We start from the raw sequence: 15433 nt of genomic DNA on the forward strand, positions 1-15433 counted from the left end.
TAATAACCTGTTGGTTCTGTAGAATAATATTATTATAAATGACCTATAAGTATGTGAATATAAACTCTCTAAGTAACAGCGTTCTAACACTTGCAGATTGGCATTCCATGGCACCCTGCTGGAAAGAATGGAAGATGAGAACAATATATTCTGAGACCTTTCTTCCCAAGCCAAAAGTTTCCAAGATGAAACACAAGGAGGGGCAGGTAACTGTTGATTTTCTGCATGTAGGACCGAGGTCGGACTGGCCTAACGGTTTACAGGTAAAATTCCTGGTCGGCCCAACTACCTGAGGGCCTCACCCCCTCCTTCAAAGGTGGAACAGAATTATGGATGAACTTGGGTGCTTGGTCTATTTCTATGTAAACTACAGAAAGATTAGCTCTCCTGCAAATTAAATTGGGTTGTCCTGACTCATACCTGAGAGGCACTCACTGGTCAGGAGGCTGGTCTTCTGCAACTAGCTCTATAGCAGTCTATGAATATGACAGCAGGTGAGGTACAGTAACTCAGTCTTCACTGAGACACTGGGGGAGAGCAATGAAACAATGTGTGTTGTATTTTTCCTGTGGGGGCCAATGCATGAAAAATGTTTTCCTGTTGGGGACAATGTGCATTTTCCCCTGTCTGGGCCAAAGTGTGTGTTTTTCCTGGTGGGGGCCAATGTGTGGGTTTTATTTTAGTGTAGGGAAGGGGGAGGGGTCTCCAAAATTTCTAGCACAGGGTGATAGTAAACGTTGGGCAGGCCCTGATTCAGAATAACACAGCCAGGTAGGTGTAAAACAGAACAGTATGATACTAAAAAGTTGCTCTTAAAAGTGTACCCATCACCTATTCACAGCAGAGGCAGCCATTGTGTCGGCTGATCTAATATCCATGCCTGTTATATTCATTAAAGATCTGTGACATCCCCGAGACATCAGACACTTTAGGGCAGATGTACTAAGCATTGGAGAGTGATAAAGAATCAACCAATCAGCTCCTAACTGTCAATTTTCAAACACAGCCTGTAACATGGCAGTTAGAAGCTGGTTGGTTGCTTGGTTGGTACATTATCTCTCTCCATTTTATCACTCTTAAAGGCTTAGTACATCTGCCCCAACATTGTATGCTAATAAACAACAACAAATAATCAGCATCACTAACACTACAACCTGCTTAGTACTGTAATTACTATACTGAGTACAAAACTTTCTCCTTGAGGAAGGTACAGAATTTTGGCAATAATCAATAACCCCCTACTTACTACCCTCTACTTACTGAAACTTACTAATACATAACTAAATGCTAAATAAATAAATAAATAATTAACTAACTAGTAACACCTTTTAGTTTGGTAAGAGATTCTCTTTAATGTGCCAGTGTTAAGAAAATATAAATAATTTCTGCTCCCAATGGAAAAATAAAACCTGACAGAAGTAGATTTTCAATGTTACATTTTGCGATTTTAATTTGGTCTCGCTGCAATATTATAACCATCCTTAATAAGCGCAGCAGATCTTAAAAACGATGTAGTGCGCACCTGACAGCACATGAACAGGCCGCGCAAGTTCACGTTAAACGTTTTATCCCATTCTTCCAGTGTGGTAGCTTCACTTGCTGAATTCATATTAATTCCTGCGTTATTACATGCTATGTCAATTCTCCCCCAATTAGCCAGAATCGTGTCCACAACTCTTTTTACATCTTCTTCTTTGCTAATATCAGCTGCCATAGCAACAGATTTTATGCCTGTGAAATAATTCAATGAATAATATTAAGTGAATTGAAAAGTTTTGAAAAAAATGGATGAGGAAAGGAAATTAAATACAATAACGTATAAATATATATGCGGTATAATTGTCTTTATGTTGAAACAAACGTGATATTTACATGTTGATATTTATTTTCAAGTTACCTAAAAATGAAAAAGAAAAAAAGTCATTTTGTTGTGATATGGCGCCACCTTGTGTTCTATAGAGAGAATGCAGGCTCCAAGTTACTCTTTTTGTATATTTCGTAGAGAAATGCATTCATAATGAATTACACAGGCTCTCTAGCTGATTAAAACCAGGTAGAATGCAGGCTTGAAGCCAGCCAGCCACAGAACCTGTGTAATTCATGAGTGTCCCAGTGCCACAGCGCCATTTTTCCAGTGATATCTTTAGAAAGTGAAAGCAGTTACCTATGCCTTTGCAATAGTCTTAGCGATCTTCTACACATGTGCCATATCTTCATACAGTATATCACTGGGACTATGGCGCTGCTCAAAGAGGGGGTATACATTAATACTCTCTGGCAGAGAGATGTATATGCGCCTGCAAGCAATATGTATTTCTCTTGTGGGTGCCTACACCAATGATGAAGATGATGATGATGATGATGATGACGAATTACAGCAACATCTCATTGGCTAACTGCACCTGTATCCTTCTGTCTTATAGTGTATAAATCATTAGTGTGGCTGCTATAATATATGAAGTCGGCTGCTATATTATATGAAGTCATATTCATCTATTACTTACTGTAAGGTGACTGAAGGGCCTGCCATGACCACAAAAGCAGACATTAAAGCCTTGCTATGTAGCTGCCAATCAGAGACTCTCAGGGGGAGATGTACTAAGCAGTGATAAAAGTGGAGAAGTGAGCCAGTGGAGAAGCTGCCCATGGCAACCAATCAGCTGCTCTGTATATGTTTATAGTATGCAAATTATAAATGTTACATCAGTGCTGATTGGGTGCCATGGGCAACTTCTCCACTGGCTCACTTCTCCACATTTATCACTTCTTAGAAGAACATGTCCCCATCAGGCTGTAAAGAATTCCTCTGTATACAGACACTTTGCTCCAGAACCCCCATCACTGAGATGGATAAAGACAGAGGGGTATATTCAATAAGAGTCGGGTCCATTCCGACATGAAGTTGTCGGAATGGTACCGACAACCCCTATTCAAAAGAGCGGCCAAATCCGACTGTCGGATTTGGCCGTTCCCTGTTTCCTGACCTGCTGCTGCTGTCAGCGCTGCGGGTGCGCTGACAGCAGCGGCAGAGGGAGCTGTCAGCGGTGCCGGGGGTGAGGGGGAAGCGGTCAGCGACACCGGAGGTGAGGGGGGAGCGGTCAGCGGCGCCAGAGGTGAGGGAGGAGCGGGGAGGTGAGTGAATGTCTGCGGCGGTGGGGGGAGCAGATGGAGCGGACGGGGAAAGGAGAGGAGAAGACGGGGGAGCAGCAGCAGCGGAGGCTTACGGCAGCGTCCACCCGGCTCCAGCAAGCGGGTTGTCGCTTGCTGGAGCCAGGTGGACGCTGCCGCTGGGTCCCTGCTCTCCCCGCTGCTCCCCCGTCTCCTGCTCTCAGATCACTTATCTCAATACGACTTTTTTTTAAAGTCGGATTGAGATTGTCAGAAACGGGGCTAAAACCTGTTGGGTTTGGCCCCACTTCCGACAATGCACGCTGAGCGGCGGCTTCAGGGGGTTGTCGGGTCCATTCCGACAACTGCATATCGGAATGGACCCGACTCTTATTGAATATACCCCTCTGTCTTTATCCATCTCAGTGATGGGAGTTCTGGAGCAAAGTGTCTGTATACAGAGGAATTCTTTTACAGCCTGATGGGGACATGTTCTAAGAAGTGATAAATGTGGAGAAGTGAGCCAGTGGAGAAGTTGCCCATGGCACCCAATCAGCACTGATGTAACATTTATAATTTGCATACTATAAACATATACAGAGCAGCCGATTGGTTGCCATGGGCAGCTTCTCCACTGGCTCACTTCTCCACTTTTATCACTGCTTAGTACATCTCCCCCTGAGAGTCTCTGATTGGCAGCTACATAGCAAGGCTTTAATGTCTGCTTTTGTGGTCATGGCAGGCCCTTCAGTCACCTTACAGTAAGTAATAGATGAATATGACTTCATATAATATAGCAGCCGACTTCATATATTATAGCAGCCACACTAATGATTTATACACTATAAGACAGAAGGATACAGGTGCAATTAGCCAATGAGATGTTGCTGTAATTCGTCGTCATCATCATCATCATCATCATCTTCATCATTGGTGTAGGCACCCACAAGAGAAATACATATTGCTTGCAGGCGCATATACATCTCTCTGCCAGAGAGTATTAATGTATACCCCCTCTTTGAGCAGCGCTATAGTCCCAGTGATATACTGTATAGGATATGGCACATGTGTAGAAGATCGCTAAGACTATTGCAAAGGCATAGGTAACTGCTTTCACTTTCTAAAGATATCACTGGAAAAATGGCGCTGTGGCACTGGGACACTCATGAATTACACAGGTTCTGTGGCTGGCTGGCTTCAAGCCTGCATTCTACCTGGTTTTAATCAGCTAGAGAGCCTGTGTAATTCATTATGAATGCATTTCTCTACGAAATTCCAACAGCATTCCAACAAGTCAGGTTTCCCGACTTGTCGGAATAAATGGGGCCGTAATGAATAGGTCAGAACCCCTTCCGACCTAAAACTGTCGGAAGCTGCCGTCTTTCCGACAAGACGGCAGCTTCCGACAGTTATTGAATATACCCCAGAGGCTTGCTACAAATAACAAAACTAATTTGTAGCTCTACAGTATTTCTAAGTGTCATTAATCCAATACGTTAACATACCTCCCAACTTTGTCCTGATCCAAGGAGGCACACACGCGCGGTGAAGTCGTGCGCGTTCCCGAAAAAGGGGCGTGGCTTGCGCAAAAGGGGGCATGGCTTCGTGGGAGGACCCGCGATCGCAAGCCACTCCCCCGTTTTCGTCACTGAGGGATCATGCCCAGCGCTCTGTGAGCTGCTGGCATGCCCCCTCTCCTCTCCTCCTGTCTCCACTGAATAGACGCATGCGCACAGCGTCTTTTCACCGCTGCTCTGCTAAGCAGGGCTGCGAGAGACAGAGCCTCCCAACTGCCCCTCCCCCCCACCACCGCGCGACACTGCGGCCCGCAGGTGGGACAGCGGGACAGTCTCCAAAAACGGGACTGTCCCGCGAAAATCGGGACAGTTGGGAGGTATGTGGTAGTTAACACCAGTGACTGGTTCAACTGCTCTGGCTGCTTCCATAAGGGGACTATAAACATTGCTGTACCCCTTCTTCCCTCCATAGTGTTTCATTTCTATGCAGCAAGATGGAAACATGCTGTCGGACCCTCGGCTTTGTGCCCTGGGCGGCGGTAGCTGCTGCGCATCCCTCCTAGCGGCCCTGATTATATTCTAACAGTAATTCAAAATAACGATTTACTTTAGTATTATTATACCATAGGACACTGACCCATAGACGAAGTGCAGATTCACATGAAATAGATAAGACCGAAAATAAAAATAAAAATATATGGAGTTACAGTTTACTGGAATTAAATTCTAAAAATAAATCACAAAAAATGGTGGTGACAAAAGGGGACCCTGCAAATTATATTATGTTCCAGGTATTGTAGGTCTGAACATAAGTTGTCTCTCCACAAATCTAGACCTAACCACTAAAGGTGTGATAAGATTTTGCGCTTAGGTCATGGTAACAAATAGTGGGTTCTATGTACTAAGCCTTGGAGAGAGATAAAGTGGACGGAGATTTAGGGGTCTATCTACTAAGCCTTGGAGAGAGATAAAGTGGACGGAGATTTAGGGGTCTATCTACTAAGCCTTGGAGAGAGATAAAGTGGACGAAGATTTAGGGGTCTATCTACTAAGCCTTGGAGAGAGATAAAGTGGACGGAGATTTAGGGGTCTATCTACTAAGCCTTGGAGAGAGATAAAGTGGACGAAGATTTAGGGGTCTATCTACTAAGCCTTGGAGAGAGATAAAGTGGACGAAGATTTAGGGGTCTATCTACTAAGCCTTGGAGAGAGATAAAGTGGACGGAGATTTAGGGGTCTATCTACTAAGCCTTGGAGAGAGATAAAGTGGACGAAGATTTAGGGGTCTATCTACTAAGCCTTGGAGAGAGATAAAGTGGACGAAGATTTAGGGGTCTATCTACTAAGCCTTGGAGAGAGATAAAGTGGACGAAGATTTAGGGGTCTATCTACTAAGCCTTGGAGAGAGATAAAGTGGACGAAGATTTAGGGGTCTATTTACGAAGCCTTGGATGGAGATAAAGTCGCTGGAGATAAAGTATCAGCCAATCAGCTCCTAACTGTCATTTTTCAAACACAGCATGTGACATAGCAGTTAGGAGCCGATTGGCCGGTACTTTATCTCCAGCGACTTTATCTCCATCCAAGGCTTCGTAAATAGACCCTAAAGTACCAGCCAATCAGCTCCTAACTGCCACTTTACAGACACTGTGTTTGAAAAATGACAGAGGCTGATTGGCTGGTATTTTCTCGTCACCTACTTTATCATTCTCCAAAGCTTAGTACATAGACCCCAGAAGTACTCAGGCATTCAGGAGTTTCTGTACTAAGCCTGGGAGAGAGATAAAGTGGGCTCCTGTCATTTTTCAAACACAGCCTGTAACATGGCAGTTTGAAGCTTAGTGGCTGGTACTTTATCTCTCTCCAAAGTTTAGTAAATAGACCCCTGTATAGGAAAGACTTGGGGAAATATGAAATAGAGAGTATTTTGGAATACTAGTAGACAGTAAGGTGCCAGGCAGCAGCTGGAAAGGTGAATCTTTGAACGCATGTGATGAAAGTTGTACTGCTATGTACTGTAGATCACTTGTCAGACCACATCTCAAAAATGTGTCCAGTTTTTTGCACCTGTCTACAAGACCGACATACTGTAGGAGAACTTGAGAGTGTTTAGTGGCAGGAGGCTTGATTCACTAATGGGGATGTTAGATTTTATAGAACAGTTATATCTAAATAATAAATGGAAAAGAAAGAATGAGACCTCAGCAGCTAGTTTAAATATATCCAATACATATTTGTCTAACGGCCTTTTCATACCGGGACTGTGCGGGTGATGGGGTGCGTTTAGTATCCCGGCTGTCGGGATGCCGGAGGTCATGTGACCGGTACTGGAATAATCCTGACATCTCTCAGGACACCAGCGCCAGATCACGGACAGCTGAAATCCCGAAGGTGAGTTCCAGGGTACGGGTTAGGGCACAGGGGGCGGGGGGGGTTTAGGGTTAGGCACTAGGGGGGTTAGGATTAGGCACTAAAGGTGGTGGTTAGCCCCAGCAGCCCCCACCACCCCCAAGAGTTGGCCATAGCCGCCAACCACGGGGGGTTGCCCTAGCCGCCACCCACCAAAGTTTAGGGTATGGGACTTTGGGTAGAAATTCTTACCCACTCTAATATCGGGATCTTCAATGTCGGGATGCCACGGGCGGTTATGTTACCCCCGGCATCACGACGGTCGGGATATAGTATGTATTCCGCGGGTGACAGGCAGGCAAACACTGGAAGACAGTTTCACAACCAGTATAGAATTGAGGTTCTTCTTCTTAAAATCAGATTACATTATTATCCAGCAAGGGAAATGATGATGGCTAATTCATTAATTAGACTTAAAAGTGGATTGGACTACTTTTTTAAAAATGGTATCTCCACGTGTAATTTTTAAATATCACTGGAGTGGTTGACAAAGTTAATTAATCCGATTGCCAATTTAGGTAATGATTTGTTTCTCAAATCGACAGATAGAACTTGTACATTATATATAAAAAAAAACATGGTTATATTTGTAGAACTCATAGATGTCCTAATCAGCATTTGTTATAAATATCCCATTTTGCTGCTGCACTTCATGTATTCAACACACAGATGCTACACTTGGAAATCATCTACGGCCATTGCAGAAAGTTGCTTCAATCAGCAAATACTAAAATAAGAAACTAATTGTTCTGGAATGACAATTACAGAATGTATTTTGCTGTGGAACATTTAATTCATATTTTCAAAAATTGTAAAAAATTTAATTTGAAGTATAGGTGAAAGTGATATATTTTGAATATACAGTACATTGCCAGATCTCGTATATGGCTGATTCTATTATATCTGGTGACGGTCAATGTTGTTTTATAAACATTTTAGTGCAGCTGCTATTTGGATGTACAGTACATTCTAAAAGGATCCTTTTATGTTTTGCATCTTGTATATTATGTTGTTGGCACTATAAAATGGCATGATAGCCACCAGGCCCATACAACAGAGGCAGATCTGACACTTGTGTAGACCATACTTTCTAAACCTTTGGACCTCCAGATGGTTATGTTGCACAGATAGAAATAGCGGTTACTCCACTGTGTTGGAACCTATTTTAAACTTTCCATTTATCCCCTCACTACTATATGGGAGATTCAGAGAGCAGGTCCAAGTGACAAGTGTGGAGGTCATGATGATGCATTTTGCATCAAATCTTGTCATCAAGACCTCATCCATTTTAGAAGGAAACAAACTTGCATAGTCTCCCAGAACATCACACATTTTTGGTAAATCTCACAGATTCCCATAAGGGTTGATCACCCTCACGCCTCTCAATGACACCATTCTCATGCAATGACACTCGTCCCCACAGTCTTCCACTCCAGGAACTCTCCAAGAGCGGAATAATAGGGTTGTCCATCGAAGGGTCATCCCTCAAAAGTCTCCATTGATGGTACATCTGTACTTTATATCAATCCCAGCAAACCATTAATGGAAAACCAATGTTTTTGAACCATTAATGGGCTTTTCTAGCATGAACTCGTGGTAACAGCATCAATGTTTTGAACCATCAATGGGCATTCCTAGCAGAGCAAACCAAATAAGGTGGACAGAGCTATAGTGACTTGTCCTGTAGTGTGCGTAGTGTGCCACCAATGGACCTCCACATTGATTGCGAAGAAACATAGGACCTTGGCCATTGATAGCAAAACCATCAACCCTCAGTAGCACACCATTGATATTGCTAACTTTCAATAGTCAATGACGATCCCTTGCGAACACCTTAAAGTTGTCAAATATGGAAGAAAGTGGGTCCTGGAAGAGGGTCCTGTTCTGCCGAGTGGACGGTAGGACTCATTGATCTTGGACATTCCAAGAGAGAATTCCAGTATTTGGTAGACAGAATCAATTCACTCTGGAAACCACTATCTCCCTTTGCCTCTCCAGCAGTGATACACTCATTTGTTCCTACCTCATTTTACTGTAACATTAATCCCAGACATTAAATGTTGTAGCTATTGTGAAATTATTAGTCGGCATTAGCTTAAGGATCTCCAGAATAGGGTTCCTGCTAATATCTAAAACCATGGGAAGAAAATCAGTGCTTAGTAGAGTTTGACAAAACGAAACAGAATTTTATTTTTTTTCCATTGGCCTTAATTATAATGCTAGCAGTGGAAGCTTTACAGAGATCTATGGTGCATGGCATCACGTTCGGATGTTGATGTACTGTAGGAAACGGGCAACCTGTGAAATCCCAGAGACCTTTGCATGGTAACCCTCAGCCTAGTTGGTGCCCTCTGTGTGTGTCATGTCACAAGTGAATTATTCAGCTGCATTTTGGAGGTCTGCCTCCACTACATACGAGAGAAGCAGAGTTTGCCAACCTGTGACGGTATACAAATATCACATACTATACCTTTTATGTGCAGTTCATGTGCCACCGCCTCTGCTTTTTCAAGTGCCATATCTATTATGGCAACTTTAGCACCAGCTTCTCCTAGAGCATGGGCAAATGCTCGTCCAATGCCCTGGCCTCCTCCGGTCACATAGGCGACCTTGCCATCCAAACGCAAGCGGTCAAGTATAGAGCGTCCTTTATATCCCCAAAACACATTATCTGCCAAAATTCCTTTCTAGAGAAAATAAATAAATAATAGCATTACTTAAAATACAATTACATATGTATAGTTATGCTAGCAACGTTAAGGGTTCATTTTAGTATATTGGGCAATTCCCGTCAATTTACTAAACTGTGGTGGGAGATTTGTCATATGTGATGCAGAGATGACCTCTCTCTCATTGGCTGGTAACACCTAGCCAATCAGAGCCACCTCCGCTGTGATATCACTCATTCAGAGAGAACTGATAGGCTACATACTGGTGTATATGTTTTTCAGCCCAATAAATTGCTGTCTGGACTATGTGAAACAGACAGGTCTGGTTACATACCTCCCAATTTAGGTGGCACAGTCCTGATTTTAAAGGTCTGTTCTGCCATTGCTAACAGTTGCCACCTCTTACCAGACCGTTAGAATATTGGGCAGTGTTGGACTGGACCACTGGAGGGACAGGGGACATTCCTGGTGTGCTCACTGCTTGTGGGCCCCTTCCCTTCTTTTACGTATCAGGTTCCATACCATGCAGGTTCCACACTATGCACCCTATAAATACATTGTTACTTTATTAGAGGGTGAGTTTCTCAGTGGAGAAGGACCACAGACTGGTGGCTGGTCCCACCCCATAAGCAAAGGCCCCTACCGCTACATACAACCGGTGGTTCCTTTATGCCACAGTCCAACACTGATGTTTGAAGGTTTGAACCATTCATCACTGCTTACTGTTTCTGATATTGTTACAACTGCACCAGTTCATATGTGATCGCTAATAAACATTGATTATACAAAAAAGAAAAAGAAAGCAAAGGTGGCAGGAGTGCGCAGAAATATAAGTGAGTTTTATGGGTGGGTGGAGGGGATAAGGGATTTCCACGCTCTATGGGGGGAGTGACGCCTCTAGTAATATGGCGACATGCCCTCATCATGTGCCCCTATAGTATAACCAGATTGGATGATTATAGAAGTTCAGAGGAACTACTAATCCCACCAACTAGCATTCCAGAGTCTTGGGAACTCCGTGCTTGAGGAAGATTATAATGATTTATTTTCCCCTTACATACTACTATTACTACTGACCTATGTTTGTACCTGGGGCAGTATGGATGGTGTAATGGTTAGCATTACTGCCTCACAGCACTGAGGTCATGGGTTCTATTCCCACCATGGCCCTAGCTGCGTGGAGTTTGTACATTCTCCCCGTACTTGCGTGGGTTTCCTCCGGGTACTCCGGTTTCCTCCCACAATCCAAAAATATACTGGTAGGTTAATTGGCTCCCAACAAAATTAACACTAGCGTGAATGTGTGTGTCTGCGTGTACATGTGATAGGGAATATAGATTGTGAGCTCCACTGGGGCAGGGACTGATGTGAATGGGCAAATATTCTCTGTACAGCGCTGCGGAATATGTGTGCGCTATATAAAAGTAACTGGTAATAAATAAATAAATAATAATGTTTGGCTCAGTTAGTGAACATATTAACAGAGAATTCAAGTGTGACCTCACCATAGTTTCCGAGACACGAGAGACAGGTATACGCTTTGCGATCGTGACCCCCCAGTCTATTGGTGATTCTACCTATAGAAGACAAACAAAATCAATGACTACACACAAGTGGATTAGCCCCAAATATAATTTCCCATTGTTGCCCACACAAGTCAGTATCTTGACAGTCAGTACACGTTAGATGGCACGTTAGATGTGATATTGTGTAAGATCTCCCCCACCAAACCATATCGTTCATACACACGGAACGATATTGCTTGCTTCTCGTCAGTGATGGCATGCACCCACATCTAGGTGCATACCATCTTGTACAATGTCTTTAGATTTTAAGGTGAAAACTAAAGATATTGTACATCGTTAACGACCGGCGGGAGCGTGCATCCTTAACAATATAATGAATACACACTGGATGATGTGACCGATATATCGTCCGATCCCAGCCTTAGAATCCAAATGAATTACATTTATTATTATACATCTTTGGTCAGTTTAGCTCCACATGTGATAATGTAGGGCATGTTTGGCCTTCAATATAGAGTAAACTGCATTATAGACAGAGTTATTTTTGGTTTAGGAACATCAGACACACAAAGACACTTTTCCAAATTTCCATCTTTTCCTAGTGCACAGTATTCCTTTATGATACAGCACTGGTTATAACTGACATGTAAACCTAACTACCAATTTAATACACAATATAGGACAGTCATTTAATTAGATATGCATTTTAATTACTAGAAAATACACTATTTCTGTATTTTTATAAAGCAAACAAAGACTTTTAAATTATTTTGACACTTATTTAGTAAAAATCAAATTAATGGGTTAGAGCACTGTAATATTGTGTTCATGAGGCGCCAAAATGTAATTTCTCATTAGCGCTATAAGTCACTGAGCGAGTACTACATTTATTTTGCAGGAAAGAGATAAGCTTTATATTGAAAACCACAATGTCCTCTCGGACTGCATGACACTGTTGGGACAAGTGGTGCCTCTCAGGGCACAAGGCTAGGGGGGCACTGTTGTAGACCCAGATACACCCTTGCCTGGCTTGTGTGGTACCCTGTAATGGAAACCCTCCAACCTGGAGAGGTAGTTGGCAATGGAGGCACCTGATGCCGAGCTCATTAGCTTGGCCCTTTTTTATTATGACATGCTCTGGGGGAATGGGGCAATGGGCCAGGCACAGGGGCCTGTATGCCCCTGATGTAGCTTTAGATATAGATGACTAAACCTGTACAAGCACTTCTAAAAAGGAAAAGGAAAGTTGTTGCCCATAACAACCAATAAGAAGCTAGCTATAATTTTCTAGAATGTACTGGATGACAGCTAGAACCTGATTGCTTGCTTTGGGTGACACCTCCCCTTTTCCTTTTTAGAAGTTTTCCGTAAATCTTCTCCTAAACTTTGACTTAAAATATGAACCAGAGCAACCCTGACCTCTTGCCACCATTATTAATTCCTTCCACATGCCACATCTACCTCGTCCACTAACACATTGCTTACGCCCAGGCCATCTTTTTATATGGGCTCATTGGGTAGTTGCCCACAGGCCCCAGGAGTATAAGGGCCCTAAGCTGATAGCTGTTGGTCCCCTTTTTCCAGGGATTCCAGATTTTTGAAAATCGGCCCTGGGGAACCGGAGATAATCTGACTTCAGAGCAGTGGTCCCCATCCAAGCCTGTTAATTGTTCTTCATTTCAAGTTCTGTCTGACTTAAAGATTTTCTGAGGGTATACGTCAAATGCTGGGACTCTCCCCATTCGGTGGACACTGGCAGCTTGTCTCTACTATTGCCCAGAACTAGAGATACTCTATCAGCCTTCCAGCAGCTGGTCCCTGCTCCAACTCCACACGCCTGGTATGCAGTTTTATATTTTCATCAGTGGTTTGCTTTGGAACTGTGATCCCCAAGTCCCCAGAACCTCCCGAAAGGTAGGACTCTCTAGTTTAATATCCCATTAATAGCTCAGAAATCTATTTCCAGGAACCGGAGATATCTGCAGTCAAGCATAATTTAAGTGGACTTAATATTATGACGATTAAGCCCACTCAACTATCCACCCCTCCCCTGTATATTAAACACCCCCTACCACCCTGGACATCATGTACTGGGGCCCCTTCATTCAGCCCAATACCCCCTTCTACAGTTTAGTGTTCTCCCTCCCACCCCATCTCCCATCATCTGTGTAGTAAAGGAGTAATTAACAGATATTACTGCTCCAGGTCCTACATGCTGAGCGGAAGATGGAACACCCCCTACCGCCTACTGGACATCAAAGCTGCCGCTGATGGCACCTCCCACCCCTACCGCTAGAGGGTGGGTAGGGGCCCCAGTGCATTGATTTGCCCAGGGGCCTACACTGCTGTTAAGACGGCCCTAGTCCATGCCACCTGCCTTTATAGTTCTACTTACTCCTTGTTGTAATTGCTATATAGGTAAGGCCACTGGTCCTAAAAGGTGTGTGTGTGGGGAAGGGGGGGGGGTGGTATGAATGACCCTGAACTTGTATAAATAAGGGGAACGCAAATATGAAAAATGACCCGTGTCCAATTGTGTTGGCCCCCAGCTACTTGTGTATATGTGACATAGGTTTTAATTTGATTTATTTATTTAATTTATCAATGTATTTAGTTATTTAGTTATTTATTTTGCATGTTACTTACTTTGTGCACCTGTTTGATTAAATGGGGAAAAAAGAAAAATTTATATATATATTTTTTTTAATCCTACTAAAAAAAGCAAAGTAAAAAAAATTAATTATTGCAATTCTCTTCTCTTAGAACAAAAACATTGAGATTTCAGAGCTTAATCCTCACATCGGATATCCTGCCATATCCTTACCACCCAAAAGCAATAAAGGCTGAATATCTGTTCTAAACTGAATTGTTAAAATTAAATATTTCCTTCTGTTTGTTCAATTACACCGTCCACCAACACAAGCGCAGCGTTCTATATTCTTGGCTGACAGCACTAACCTGCTCCAGTCTGGCATCTGCATTAATTACATCTGTCATTTTCTTGGACGTAAATCCCATCTCATCATTGATGTGCTCCTGGCTCCTTGTCTCGTTTGCAGGAAGATTTTGTACGCAAATCACACCGTTCAGTCTTACCATATTGCTGCTCATAATCAGGTTGTAATAGTTTATAGGATTCTTCTCTGTAGCATCGATAAACACCATGTCATATTGCTCGCCGGCAGCGCCGAACTTCTGCGAGACAACAAACAGACGCAGAATACAGATGTATCCTGATTAAGTGTGAAAATGCAAACAGCCTTGTTATAATAGATGAGACTCAGAGAGATTACAGGCAGAACCAAAGCACACAAAATGCAGTTATCTCCTTCAGGAAAACTGTACATCATCCCCCCCCCCCCCCCCCTATACCGGCCTAAAGTGGCGTTAAATTATGGAATAGCGGAATCAACTTTAGGATAAAGAAGGTCGCGGGGGTGAAAAGCAGGGACGCAGTGGTTATTTATTGTTGCTAATTAACGAGGAAAATAATTACTTCAGACTCATAATCATGTAATTGGAAAGGACCGAGAGTGTTCACCTGGTTAATAAAATATCACAATCAGATGATGGCCGGGAGCTTTATGACTGTAGCAAAATGCAATTAACTGCTCACACTTAGCATCCGAAGCATTTCAGCTTGGACTTGGAACCTTGTTCAACAATATATACCATATATATATATATATATAATATATACCACAGATATATATATATATATATATATATATATATATATAAAAAACAGTTGTGACCGGCACTCCTACAGCATGAACTAAATACCTGGGTGCCTTCCCGTGGCACTGCAAGGCCCAGCAGACAAGATAATGTAATGGGCGGCACTCCAAAGGATTTTCAATAAATGCAACAGCTCACCAGGCCGATTAGCGTTTCAACGTTTCAGGTGTCTTTATTCACACCTTTCGTCAGGATACAAAATATATAAAACAGACATACCTTTTATAACACCAGACAAGTGAGACCAGCCTCGTGCCCTCCGCTTCCGGCCCCCGGCGCTGACGTCATCGACGTCATCCCCCACTGCTACGTAGAGGGTAAATTGAATGGTTGTCATACCAACAGTGAATAACGGAGCCGAGGACGCGCTGCGTCCAGCTCCTGTGTGCCGCTCTAACCCCGCCTCGTGGGCGGAGGTAGTAGTCATGGCTACCACTCCACAACAAAACACCGGGCAACCAGAGCA

General features: G+C 43.2%; 1 protein-coding gene across 5 annotated transcripts in view; it reads right to left on the minus strand.

The window, feature by feature from the left end:
- LOC134958441 (D-threitol dehydrogenase-like) overlaps positions 1 to 15433 on the minus strand; it is a 173573-nt gene that overhangs the window by 47733 nt on the left and 110407 nt on the right. For all 5 annotated transcript variants that reach the window (XM_063941048.1, XM_063941051.1, XM_063941049.1 and 2 more), the window contains 4 exons: positions 14188 to 14424; positions 11209 to 11280; positions 9505 to 9721; positions 1523 to 1731 (listed from right to left, as the gene is read on the minus strand). In XM_063941048.1, coding sequence (XP_063797118.1) covers positions 1523 to 1731; positions 9505 to 9721; positions 11209 to 11280; positions 14188 to 14424 — 735 coding nt within the window. The remainder of the gene's footprint in view (positions 1 to 1522; positions 1732 to 9504; positions 9722 to 11208; positions 11281 to 14187; positions 14425 to 15433) is intronic.

This window comes from Pseudophryne corroboree, chromosome 9, assembly GCF_028390025.1.
Source record: "Pseudophryne corroboree isolate aPseCor3 chromosome 9, aPseCor3.hap2, whole genome shotgun sequence".
Classification (NCBI taxonomy): Eukaryota; Metazoa; Chordata; class Amphibia; order Anura; family Myobatrachidae; genus Pseudophryne; species Pseudophryne corroboree.